At 34.7% G+C, this 12,817-nt stretch overlaps 1 protein-coding gene across 1 annotated transcript in view; it reads right to left on the bottom strand.

Moving 5' to 3' along the window:
* Positions 1 to 5,036, bottom strand: part of LOC107495085 (metacaspase-1) — an 8,096-nt gene extending 3,060 nt beyond the window's left edge. Inside the window, exons 1-2 of the mRNA XM_016116156.3 lie at positions 4,444 to 5,036; positions 1,948 to 2,281 (exon numbers count right to left, since the gene is read on the bottom strand). Coding sequence (XP_015971642.1) covers positions 1,948 to 2,281; positions 4,444 to 4,816 — 707 coding nt within the window. The 5' untranslated portion in view covers positions 4,817 to 5,036. The remainder of the gene's footprint in view (positions 1 to 1,947; positions 2,282 to 4,443) is intronic.
* Positions 5,037 to 12,817: the final 7,781 nt, after the last annotated feature.

Here is a 12,817-nt window from a genome sequence, read left to right as displayed (position 1 = left end):
TTTAAAAAAAAAAAAAAAAAACAATAGAGGAAGAAAATAAACAATTTTTCTTGCACTTTCTGAAAAGAAGGTAGGGACCTTTTTCTACCAGAAGTAGAAGAAATTGAAGAGACAGAAATCTGAAAAGATTAAGATTACCAATTTATCTCCACATATTTTTAAAAGGACAAATATATCGATGCAGAAAATATAAAAGCCTAACCACTATACTTCTTATGAGATTTTTTTATTGCATTATCCTAAAAGGGAGATTAAATTATAGTGAGTATTATTTGTTAGATCTAAAAATTTAATTTAATTTCAAAATAAAAAAATGTATTAATACATCCAATTATTGTATTTTATTCCAATAAGTAGATATATAATAAAATAATTACACCTTTTAAGTTTTCAAAAATACCATGTTATGTAAATAGTTTTTTTCCTCATGCCCCATAATAGTAATTTTATATTAAAAAATACTTTAGATATTTGTCATATCCAAATACTTAAATGCTTATGATTCTAATTAAATGTACTTTTATAGATATATCATATATCCAAATACAAAATATTTTTCTATTTCTACTTCTGCTTTAGCTTTCGAAGAAATACCTCTCTAGACTGCACAAATCCAATATATATAAATAAAAGAAAGACCTAGTTCTTTTGAAAGCACTAAACATAAAAATACCAAAACAAAGGCAAAACAAACATATATCCTAATTTCCTTCATCAAAAGACTCCTTCACCAAAGGTTGCATTATTTTTAATATCAAACACACACACAAACACACTTGGTACATCAATGGACATAATTATTAAATCTTATCTATTCAATTTCTTTACACTTAGCCAAACCAAATTATGTAAAGTTTTTCTCAATTAACCTCAGTAATTGAAGCTCCAACTTCCCAGGTTTACAATATTTCCTGCTCTGAACTCCTAATTTGGTATCCACTCATCTTATTCCCATGAGTTTGATAACCATTGGCGTTAATAACCTATCCAAAGCATGCCTATAGCATATCTTCCATTTCATTCAACTAGCTTGAATCTTATCAGTTAAGCCACGGTTATTAACTCCATATGGAGCAGGGTTAGCCTAATAAATGCTATCATATACTCTTCTAGACTCGGCAAGGATTGCAAGTTTGCAACATTTCCAAAAAGCAAGCACTGAGCCATTGGCTTTGGGTTTTCAAACTAAAAAGGTGCGGATTCAATCAACCCTTGATACAGACCTGATAGGAAAAATGCAAAATGACTGAGTAAACACGTTACTTGTCATTCCCTTTTCTTACATATTCCTTTTCTATGGTTATCCTGTTACTACTTGGAGTATCCTCATATGGTTTTTCCAAGATGAAAGAAGCTCAATCACATGTCATTTCGTATCTTTGCATTCACACTTTGCAATCGCAACATAGGCTTAAATGTTGACCTCTCCTAACAAAATAAAATCGGTTCTGATACGAGATATCTTACATTAATATGCTCTCAATTACTATTTCCTATAGCTTCTTAGTGCAACAAATGAGTTTAATTTCTCTACAGTTTGCATAATGAAGCATGTCTTGTTTGCTCTAGCAAAGATATATCAAGGTGAGCTCCTCTTCAATTCATCTAGCATTTTCTTGCATTTCATTTACTTATTAGATAAGAGGGGAAAGGTAAAATTTACAAGACATCGTAGGCTCACTTAGACAAAATGAACTTATTATTTAAATTAAAAAAAAATGGATGTATGAGTTGACAACAACAAAAAGATGCATCCACAAAAAAATATTGGTTATTGATCATTGCTGGCAGAATTATTGAATATCTAAAAGAGATTTTGGCAAATACTTTTCTTTTAAGTTTTATCAAAAGATTTTCTAACAATCATAATCCCATAGTTAATTCATAACAACCAAACCATGCAACTGGGAAGTAAATACAAAATATTTACTATGTAAAGAAGATAACCTGTCCATTCTGCAAAGAAATGGCAAATCCAGAACAGTGCCACTGTGGCAAGCATCAATTAGTGCATGCAGCCTAACCCCAGGTAGTAGAGGTCTGACAATTGTTGCATTAATCTCGTCATCTACAATCATGCCCTGTGTTTCAAAGTCAAGGGGACATAATGTTTCATCATATCCATCAGCTTCATCACCACTATAGTTCCTTTGTTGTGACCCATGACCCGAATAATGAAAAACCAGCGAGTCTCCCGGTTGACATCCTTGTACAAGCCAAAACATAGCCATCCTCATGTTGTGCTTATTAGGAAATTTTGGGCCATAAGGATCTTCTTCTTCTGCATTTTGATATTAAAATTCAAAATAATGTAAAAGTTAAGCAGCTTGACAAAAAAATTAATTAAGGTGGCAAGGGAAAATGAAGCCTGGAAATTACTGAGATTTAATCAATAATATGAATTCTATCAATTCTTATAATACATTTACTAACATGAGAATGAACTTAAAAGTATAAAAATGTTATGTGCAGTTGTGTTTAAGAGGGCTGCTGGTTAATGGAAAGTAATTAGACTATAAATTAGCAGCTGGTTTGTTTCTTGATGGATTGTAATCAGTCCTTAGTTTAGTATGATGAAAAGTATCCTCATCCAAATGAGTGAGGAACTGTGAAAAATATTTTTAAATAATGTTAGAAGGTTTTAGAAACCAAATTCCTGTGTTCTAGTGAAATGTCACCACATTTCCTATTTTGAAAACCTTACAATGCATCTAACCATTTTCATATATTTCTTCGAAGATGCTTTTAACTTGTAAGTTTTATTGATAATTGTATATGGTGTTGGATATATTTTAGGCATGACAAATATGATATGATGATAATTTCTAAAACTTACAACACATTGTTTAAATTAATTATGAACAAAAATGAGTATCTTAAATATTGAACTGGATGTACATGTACACACTAACAGAATGGCCATGCAGCAAGGAAAAACATTTATCTTGAGTAGCCGCACCTCATAAAAATTCCAAAATATCAGTGGTGAGAAGTTGTTCTAACTTAATGAATGATTCATCAAGGTGTTAAATTTTATCCCACCTTGATACAACTTCAAATTTGTCTATCCTACTTTTAGATTTTATGCTAACCTGCTTTTGATGCATGTAACCAACCCCACCTAGTGGACAAGGATTTGCTGTTTACATCTTTAACCCTAATAATGATATAATTTTTAGAAAAGAGAAAAAATTGTAATATTAATTGTATTAAAAAACTATTTTGGTTGCTGCATCTGCCTCTTTTCCACCATTGCCTTCATGTTCTTGTCCCAATAGGTTAAAAACCTCCTTGCTCAACCACCCAAATTCTATGTCCAATCCCTTTACTTTTCATCACATAACAGAACCTTCCAAAATTCAATAACACCATCTCATTCAAGGTCTTTCTCATTCTTTCTTCCTTTTTCCCATTATTTTTGAGGGGTTTTTAATTAATTTTAGGTTAAAAATACAGGCACATGTTGATTTTACTTAAAAGATGGGTTTATCTAGTTTGTTTGATGTTAATTGTGGAAGCTGCAACTTATTTCTTCACCCAGCAACAATGTTTATCTGCTGTGTTTGTCGGATCAAGCTCCTCTAAAGTGAGGGAGTCGATAAAGCGATAAAGTGTGAGGTTAATCACTCTTAAATTACGATAGTGGGGTTCAGATATGATAGGAATTACAATTCAATGGTGATTAACCCCTCACTTTATCACTTTACCAATCTCCCCACTTTAGAGGAGTTAAATTCGTGTTTGTCTACCGTTGTTGGATGTTACCACAAAATTATGGATAAAGACATCAAAACACAGAATTCATTTATCAATACAATAAGTTGTTTCAAACCATAGACTTGAGTTTGAAATAGAGTTAGAAGTAATTTCTTAATAGAATTAGAATTCTTTTCTCACACTAAAAGCTTTCCAAACAAACGATCTATTGTGGAAGGAGATCACCTATCCCACTACTATGTGATCCATCAATTGTCAATGATTATCTTGATTTGACATATTTGACTAAATTGTCATCTAATGAATTTTAAGTTTTAGCTATCAATTTCACTGCACGGGAGTTTCCACCTCAATGGAAACAATAGAGAAACCCTACATGACCCATATTGGGAATGATGAGTTATCAAAGAGAGGAATGCATATGTCAACAAAGACACTAGACTGGGGACTCCTTGATTTGCCAAAAGGATAAGAAGACAAGTGACACTAAATGTAAATGATGACAGATGCAACAATAGAGAAATTAATTAAACAATTGCTATATTCCCTAGGCTTTGAATGAAGTAACTCATTAATTGTAAATGGAATAAGAGTAGAAATCAAAACTCTAAAATCATACATTACTGAGTAAATCGCAATTACAAGAAAAATTCCCAATTCCACTTCTTCCTGCAATAATTGATTTCACCGAAGAATAAGCAACGAAAACAAGATCAGAGGAATTACCGGTGAGCATGATGATGCAAGATTCGGGGAAGTTGAACTTGTTCATGAGAAGGTATTTCATGCACTTGGCGTCGTTGATGCAACCCTTCAATTCGTGCCGGGAGTATTTGTACGAAATGCCGACGACCACCGCCTTCTTGCGGCCGTGAGCATTCGGCGGGGGGCCCGGCGGTGCGTGGTTGTAGGGGGAAGGGGCCGTGTGCGGCGGCGGTGGAGGCGCGTGGGTCGATGAGTGTGGCTGGTGCGGGAGGGCGCGTGGGTCGGCAATATGAGTGACGGCATGGCACAACGCGCAGCGGATTGAGGTGGCGCCAGGTGGCAACTGCAGAGGCGTGTGGCAGCCAGAGCAGTTGACGAGCATGTTGCTGTACATGATTGCCTTGGGTAGGGGTAGAATTGGAATATGGTGTTTTCTCAGTTTGGTGGAAGTGAAGGAGAAGGGAAAAGAAGATGGAGAGCGTGTGCGTTTATCAGTGGTTGTTACCGACGGCGCAGTTTAGGTGAAGATCTGCGTTTGTGATCAGGTTAGTTGCCTGGGTGGGACACGGTTTCTAATTTCATTTATTTTGATTGGAAAGGGAAAAACTTTATCTCTGACTTTCTCTGTGTCTTTTCCGTAACTTTACATCTTTTTACGATGATTCTAGAATATTTTTTCATACTCCCTTGCGTTTTGTATTCATCTTTAAGAAAATGATTCGAAAAAAATTAAAGTTACAAAATTATTCTAAATTTATTCCTTTAGTAAACAAACATGTGATATTAATACATATACATATACAGACTACAGAAATTATTTTTAACACGGAGACAAAGATAATATTTTAATTGAATATTAATATTTAAAATGTATTATAATATTGTAAAAGTGTAAAAAAGTGTTTAACACGCATTTTATATGTTGTCAAGATGATGACTTATGTTCAATACGCATTCTAATAATGATACGATACGTATTAGCGTGTTGATTATTTACCTGTAAAATCTACACATATGTAATTACACCAAATAATTTTATTTTTAACAAAAATACCCATTTTTTTTTTCATATAAGAAAAATTAGCCTACATACTAAGTCACTGTTATATCAAAAATAATATTTTCGACAAAGATATTATTGAACTTTTTGATAAACTCAGTACTCGCCAAGTTTTTAGACTTCGATTATTAACAAATGCCAAAAATATTGCATTGCCGATCAATTTATAAGTGCAAATTAGAACTTCTTTGAGAGCGGTCAAGTATTCAGCTATGTGCTCTCTAAAAATTATTACTCAACAAAATTTGGGTCGAAGTCGTTTTGTGTATCGACAAGAAAGATTCGATCAAAGACAGAGGTGTGTCAATGTCATTTGATGTCGATGTCGAGGAAGATTTAATCAAAGAGAGATATAAAGCGTCAAAGAGTTTGAAGATTTCGGTATCTGTGGCATATTAAAAAGATATGGTCGAAGAGGAGGTTAATGTCGAAAAAAGTGAAGTGTCCTTGGCGGAAACGGTTATTGACGAGATAATTGTATGTGGTTATGTATCAAGAAATGATTGGTCGAAGGTGTGTATAAATAGAAGAGCAACCAAATAATAAAGGGTTAGAATTTCACTTCAAAAAATACTCTCGCACACTCACTTCTCCAGCGACTTTTTGAGTCCGTAACAAATTCATTTTCTGTTGAATTCCTTCTATCATTTCTTTCATTGTTCTTTTGAATTCTGTATTTTAAAATTCAGCAATTTACTTTTATTGCAAATTTAAATTCAGTCATTTTTACATTCCAGAATTTTTCATTATTTTCTTTTATTTACATTTATAGCAAACTTTGCATTCAGTTATTTCGATTTGCAAGTCAATTTTATTTTGATTTCATTTAAAGAAAAATACAAAAAATATCTTCTCCTTCGTAATAAAAGACTTTGATACGTGATAAAATTGATACTCACAAAAAAATAAATTTTGCTTCTAAATAATAAATATCAAATCAATTCATATTAAATATGTAGTTATTTTAAAAAATAAATTTTTAACAAATATTCTTTAATAGAGAGTAATATTTGGTCTATACATTTAATAGTTTAAGGTTTTAACTTTATTATCATTGCATGATTCTAGAATGCATTGCATTCTACCGTCAAATGTTAACACATTTTGATATCAATATTTACGTACGTGTCTCTCTTCTCATTATTATTTTTAAAAATAAGATAGAATATTATTGCGTTGATTATTGAAAATTAGTGGATTGGACCTAAACGTGAGATTTAGACTTTTTTGAGTGTTGGATCCGATGTCTTAAGAAGGAGATGATACTTATAAAGAATTTCAATATTTAAATTAGCAAAAGACAAATTTTTAGTAGATTAGTGTTGAAAAAATATTTGAGATGGAGAAGGTATATATATAGTTAGGGTGGTGACCGAATGGTCACATCTGTAACTTCTCGTCCTACTCTGATGGGTAGTTATCTTTTTTTTTTAATCTAAGAGTTGTTATGATTCCATATATAAAGATATGGCTTTATTTGTAGATACAACTAAGGTTCTGCATGCCAGGTCGGCCTTCTGAGGTCAGGCGTATTGATAGGCAGGGGCAAAGCCACTCATACATAAAGGAGGGCAGTGGCCCCCTTAAACTTCAACTTTTTCTTATAAGTTATGTGTAAACTTTGGTTTAGCCCCTTAAAATTTTAATTTTAGTCTCTTTACATTTAAAAAATTTAAACTTTGGCCCCTCCCCAAATTTTATCTTAGCTCTGCCCCTGTTGGTAGAGTAGATTTGACTTTGGTGACTAGGCTTTGTCTGTTTTTAGGCATGCCTTTAAGTTGTGGATTAGAGTATGAACAGTATCCCTACTTGAGATCGATTGATTTTAAGTCGGGCTCGAGCATTTTGGTCAAGTCGTTCTTGCGTAGTCACTTTAGGCTTTACGTGCATCGATCATATTGAATTTCCCTACGTAATAGGTCGGCAAACTCGACGTGATTTTGAAATTATGTAACATTACACTTTTGTAACTGTTTGCACGCTTCTTCAGTTACGTTAGTAATTGTGCACAACATTTAATGCAAGGTGGAGTTACTTTTTTTGCCCCTGCTACTTATATAAGGCGGTTCCTTTTTCCTTTCTTTCTTTTTTCGTCTCTCTATTTTTCTTGAAAGCTTTCTCTAAAACTGTTTTCGTTCCCTTGCAAAGCCATCTTCATCTCAAGTTTTTGTTTTCTTTGAATTTTTTTCATTTCCTAGCCATTGTTACTTACAAATTTTTTCCCAGGATTTTTGCACGCAACTTCCATCTTCATTGTCAAAGGTTAGCAATTTTTTCTTGATGATTGGTGCACCCCATTTTGTTAGGGTTTTTTACATTGGTAGTAGATGATTTTATGACTCCACTATGGTTTCTTTCAATGACATTTTCTTGCTCTTCTTCCTTTCAAAGATGTGGCTTCTGAAAAATGTAGCGGTAGTTGTTTGTTTGTGAATTTTTTTTCTCTTATGTTACTTCGTTTTGGTATCATAATGGTTGCTATATGGTGACAATTTATTTTTTTGGAGTAATTTTAAAGAGACCTAAATTGGGGTTTCGTGTCTGCCCCTAAATGGTGTTTTTGTTGTCTTTGATGATAACGTGATTTTTTATTTTGTGAACATGGGAGATGTTGTCACCATTTTAATATTTGAGGATGTAGACGTTTGCTGTGATGATGATTTCTAACTTGTGTATTAATTACCCGAGTTATTATTCGTAGTAACGTAGTTATTTTTCCTTTTTGTAGGTATATTTTTATGTCTTTCTCAGTAATTCTCAGCATTTCTTCTAGAGTTTCTTTCAGTTTATATTGGGTAGATAGTACCGTTTTGTCTGCTATTTCCGTAGTTGATAATGAGTATATAGAGAAATGTTGCTTGCAACACAAAATTTGTAGAGACTAAGAGGAGGAGAAAAAGTATGAATTAGAGCCCCCAACCCTGAGGATAGGATTTGTTTTTCCCGACTTAACAGTTTAGAAAACCATTTTTTGCATATGTACGAGTGTTTGTTCACCAGGCTTCAGGGGACACTTCCTTTCAGCGACTTTGAGCAGAAATTCTTCAAACTTGTAGGGTTGTCCCGTCTCAACTCCATCCAATCTCCTGTGGTTTCATGAAAGTTTATCAATTGGTTAGTCGGGAACTTGAGCTTTCTTTATTTCTCAAGGTTTTATTTTACCTCTTTCAACTTACCAAATCTTTTAGCTCTAAGAAGCAATATTGGGCTTCTTTCCGAGCTATTCAAGATAGGAAAGTTTTTTTCATTTTTGATGATTCTTTTCATGACTTTAATAATTATTTTTTCAAAGTTCAACTTGTGGAGGGAGTCCAATCTTTTTCAATAATGAGAAAGATGAGCCTCGTTTTTTTCTATACTGAGAAGAACCCTCCAATGTTGTAAAATTTAACCTTGATGATCTTAATGAAGTGGAGGGATGTGTAATATCTCTATTTCAGGAGTGTTAGGGTCGATCTTCTCACCTTGACACAAAGAAATTTTTTGTATCCAAGTCCAGCTATGTCCGTACCGAACTAGGTAGCTAGCCTTTTACTTTTGTAGACAATCCCATTTTATTTGATAAATTGTGGGTTGTAATTTTTTTTGTTTTTTGTAACAAGAATGACTAGTGGCTCAGACACTTTGCAGAGGTTACGAAAAGCAAAGAAGAATGCATCTCCCTGACTTGTTCAATTGAAAGAGGTTGAGAAGTCAGGTGGGACTTCATCGCCTTTAAAGTCAGATTCCTCTGCCTCTCAGATAGGAAAATTAACACCTCTTCCTCCTCCTATCAAGGAGCTCATACCCCGAATTGTTCTTCTTGTTCTCCCTTTAAAGAACCTTTAAAAGAGTCTGACACGAGTGACTCTCGAAAAAGAAAAACTCATCCTTCACAATTCGGGAGTGCCTACGAACAGGGGTATAATGCTATTGGGTTCTGTGAAGAGTACATTCTTTCCCAAAGTTCCATAGGCATGGATGATGTGTCTATGGAAACACATTTGGAGTGTTGGCCCGAGGTGGAATCCAGACAGTGGGGTGTGTACACCTTTGTTGAAGAAACTTCATGAAATCCCTCTTGATGACCACTCAAAGGCAGTTATCCGATCTTTTTGCGGAGTTGGCTTCTTTAAAGGAGACCAAATCAGAACTGGAGGTTGAGAAGGAGACTTTAACATTTGATGATGCTAAACTTCATGAAAGGTTGAAGCTTTTGAGGCAGCTTGCGCCATGGCAAAGGGCTTACAGAAGAAGTCTGAAGAGAGTTATCGACGAGTCTTTTGGGGAAAGGCTTGAAAGAGAAAAAGAACTTGAAAAGTTAAAGTAGGAATGAGGAGCTGGACTATCGGTGGTACAAGGCATGGATGAGATGACTGAAAACTTGAAAGCTCAGTTCCAAGTTCTGGCGTCCGAGGTTGACCTCTCCCTCATCGACCTTGATAAGGTTGTGATGGATGGGAGGATTGTTTTCGCAGATTCCACAGGTGCTGCTCAAGTTCTTTCTTCTCTTAATGTTGAAAAGACTGGTCGACTAGCTCTGGTGAGATCCTTTAAAATGAGCTTAAAATGGTTCCCCAGCCTAATTCCCCAGAGAAAGCTCCATTTGCTAAAAAGGCCTCGTTACCTTACTTTGAATTTTATCTTTTATTCTTGAATTGTAGTGGCTAAGTTTTATGGGTGCTTGGGTTCAAACTACTATTTTTCTTATACTATTTTTTCTCCATTTGTCTTTTATGATGCTATGACAAGTGTTATGGTGTTAAGTTATATTTGCAAGTTTTATTGTGGCTCTAATTTTCCAGCTACTTAAGAACTTGCTTTTATAACTTATACGAATGTTTTGGAATTGCAGTTGTGCTGACCACTAAGGTCAGTTAATTGCTTTGTGCTTTGCTTGCACTTTTGCAATCTTATTTCCAATTTTAAGTTATTTTGCTAAACTTGTACCCCTTTGATCAACTCGTTTTGTGCGAAGTGAGGTTAGTGATAGCTTATTTTATATTTCTTGATCATTGGAAGTTGACAAAGACATGTTCATAAAATTTTATGATATGTACTAGTATTTGTATGATACTAAGCTACCCATGTATTTTCTTATCAACTCGTCTTGTGCGAGTTGTTAAAGAGAACAGGTGTAGACTTACTCGCCTAACCCCTTTTGATTAATATTTCTAAGTTATTTTTGCAAGTTATTTTTATAGTGTTAACTCATTTTGTTTGCATTGTTCGTAGATTGCTTATATAACTCATACACCGTCTTGGATCTCATTGCTTTATCGTGTCGACTTTCGAAAAGTCGGTCATGATTTTCACGTTTTATCGAGCTTAAGTTGGTGCAAATAGTAGAAAAATTTAGTAAAAAGAAGATATCATTAATAAGAAATGATTTACATGATTTTTTGCTAGTTGCTACCAAGAGTTTTTAACTCTACTTTGATGCCTTGTTAAAATTCCCTTCAAGAAAATCCTTTTAAAGAAAAAATATGAAGTTGGAAAAAAGAGTACATCATGGAGCAAATTTCGCTTTCTAGCTGCAATACATCTTCATATTACATACATGCCACGACTTGGGTAGATCGATACATCTAAGGTCAGGCACTTTATAGTAACTCTTTTCCAAGACTTCAGTGATCTTATAGAATACTTTCCAATTGGCTGTCAGTTTTTCTTTCCCCGAATTCTGTACTCCGATGTCATTTCGGATTAGGATGAGGTCATGTACAGTGAAGTTTCTTCTTATGAATTTTTTGTTGTACCTTACAACCATTCTTTGTTTCAACGCTTCCTCCCTTATTCGAGCTTGTTTTCAAATTTCTAGAAGGAGGTCGAGCTCTTCTTTTTTAGCTTGCACATTGTCGAATTCTTTGTAGAATTTTACCCTTGGACTTTCTTCGTATACTTCTACAAGGATCATGGCTTCAACACCGTAGGCAAGTTGGAAAGTAGATTCTCTCATTGCAGATTAGAGAGTTGTCCGATATGCCCACAAGACTTGTGGGAACTCTTCAGCCCATGCTTTTTTTGTGCTTTGTAACCTTTTCTTAAGTCCTGCCAATATAACTTTATTTGCAGCTTCTACTTGTCTATTGGCTTGAGAGTGTTTTACTGAGGTGAATTGATGCTTTATTTTGATATTTTTCACCAAGCTTCGGAATGTTGAGTCAGTGAACTGGGTGCCATTATTCGTGATAATGGAGTGAGGAACTCCATACCTTGTAACAATGATCTTGTAAAGGAATTTTTGATTTCTTTGAGCTGTGATGGATGCTAGTGGTTCTTCTTTAATCCACTTAGTGAAGTAGTCAATCCCTACTATGAGATATTTCACTTGTCCGAGCGCTTGTAAAAATGGCCCGAGTAGGTTTAATACCCATTTTGCAAAGGACCAATGAAAGGTGATGTGATGAGCGGATAATTTATACGCTTTTTGGCATTGTTTTTAGGTAGTTTTTAGTAAGTTCAAGCTACTTTTAGAGATGTTTTCATTAGTTTTTATGTTAAATTCACATTTCTGGACTTTACTATGTGTTTGTGTGTTTTTCTGTGATTTCAGGTGATTTCTGGCTGAAATTGAGGGACTTGAGCAAAACTCTGAAAAAGGCTGACAAAAGGACTGCTGATGCTGTTGGAATCTGACCTCCCTGCACTCGAAATGGATTTTCTGGAGTTACAGAACTCCAAATGGTGCGCTCTCAACGGCGTTGGAAAGTAGATATCCTGAGCTTTCCAGCAATATATAATAGTCCATACTTTATTCGGAAATTGACGACGTAACTTGGCGTTGAACGCCAAGTACATGCTGCTGTCTGGAGTTAAACGCCAGAAACACGTCATGATCCGGAGTTGAACGCCCAAAACACGTCATAACTCGGAGTTCAACTCCAAGAGAAGCCTCAGCTCGTGGATTGATCAAGCTCAGCCCAAGCATACACCAAGTGGGCTTCGGAAGTGGATTTATACATCAATTACTTACTCATGTAAACCCTAGTAGCTAGTCTAGTATAAATAGGATAAGTTACTATTGTATTAGACATCTTTTGACAGTTTAATCTTTTGACTTTGTAGTCTTTGATCATTCGGTCTTCTGATCATGTTCAGGGGGCTGGCCATTCGTCCATGCCTGAACCTTTCACTTATGTATTTTCAATAGTGGAGTTTCTACACACCATAGATTAAAGGTGTGGAGCTCTGCTGTACCTCAAGTTTCAATACAATTATTATTACTTTTTATTCAATTCTCTTTTATTCTTATTCCAAGATATACGTTACACAACACTTTGATGAATGTGATGATCCGTGACACTCATCATCATTCTCACCTATGAACGCGCGTGATTGACAACCACTTCCGTT

This window comes from Arachis duranensis, chromosome 6 (assembly GCF_000817695.3).
Source record: "Arachis duranensis cultivar V14167 chromosome 6, aradu.V14167.gnm2.J7QH, whole genome shotgun sequence".
Classification (NCBI taxonomy): domain Eukaryota; kingdom Viridiplantae; phylum Streptophyta; class Magnoliopsida; order Fabales; family Fabaceae; genus Arachis; species Arachis duranensis.
The sequence above is the reverse complement of the archived record's forward strand: the minus strand, read 5'-3'. Positions and strand labels throughout refer to the sequence as shown.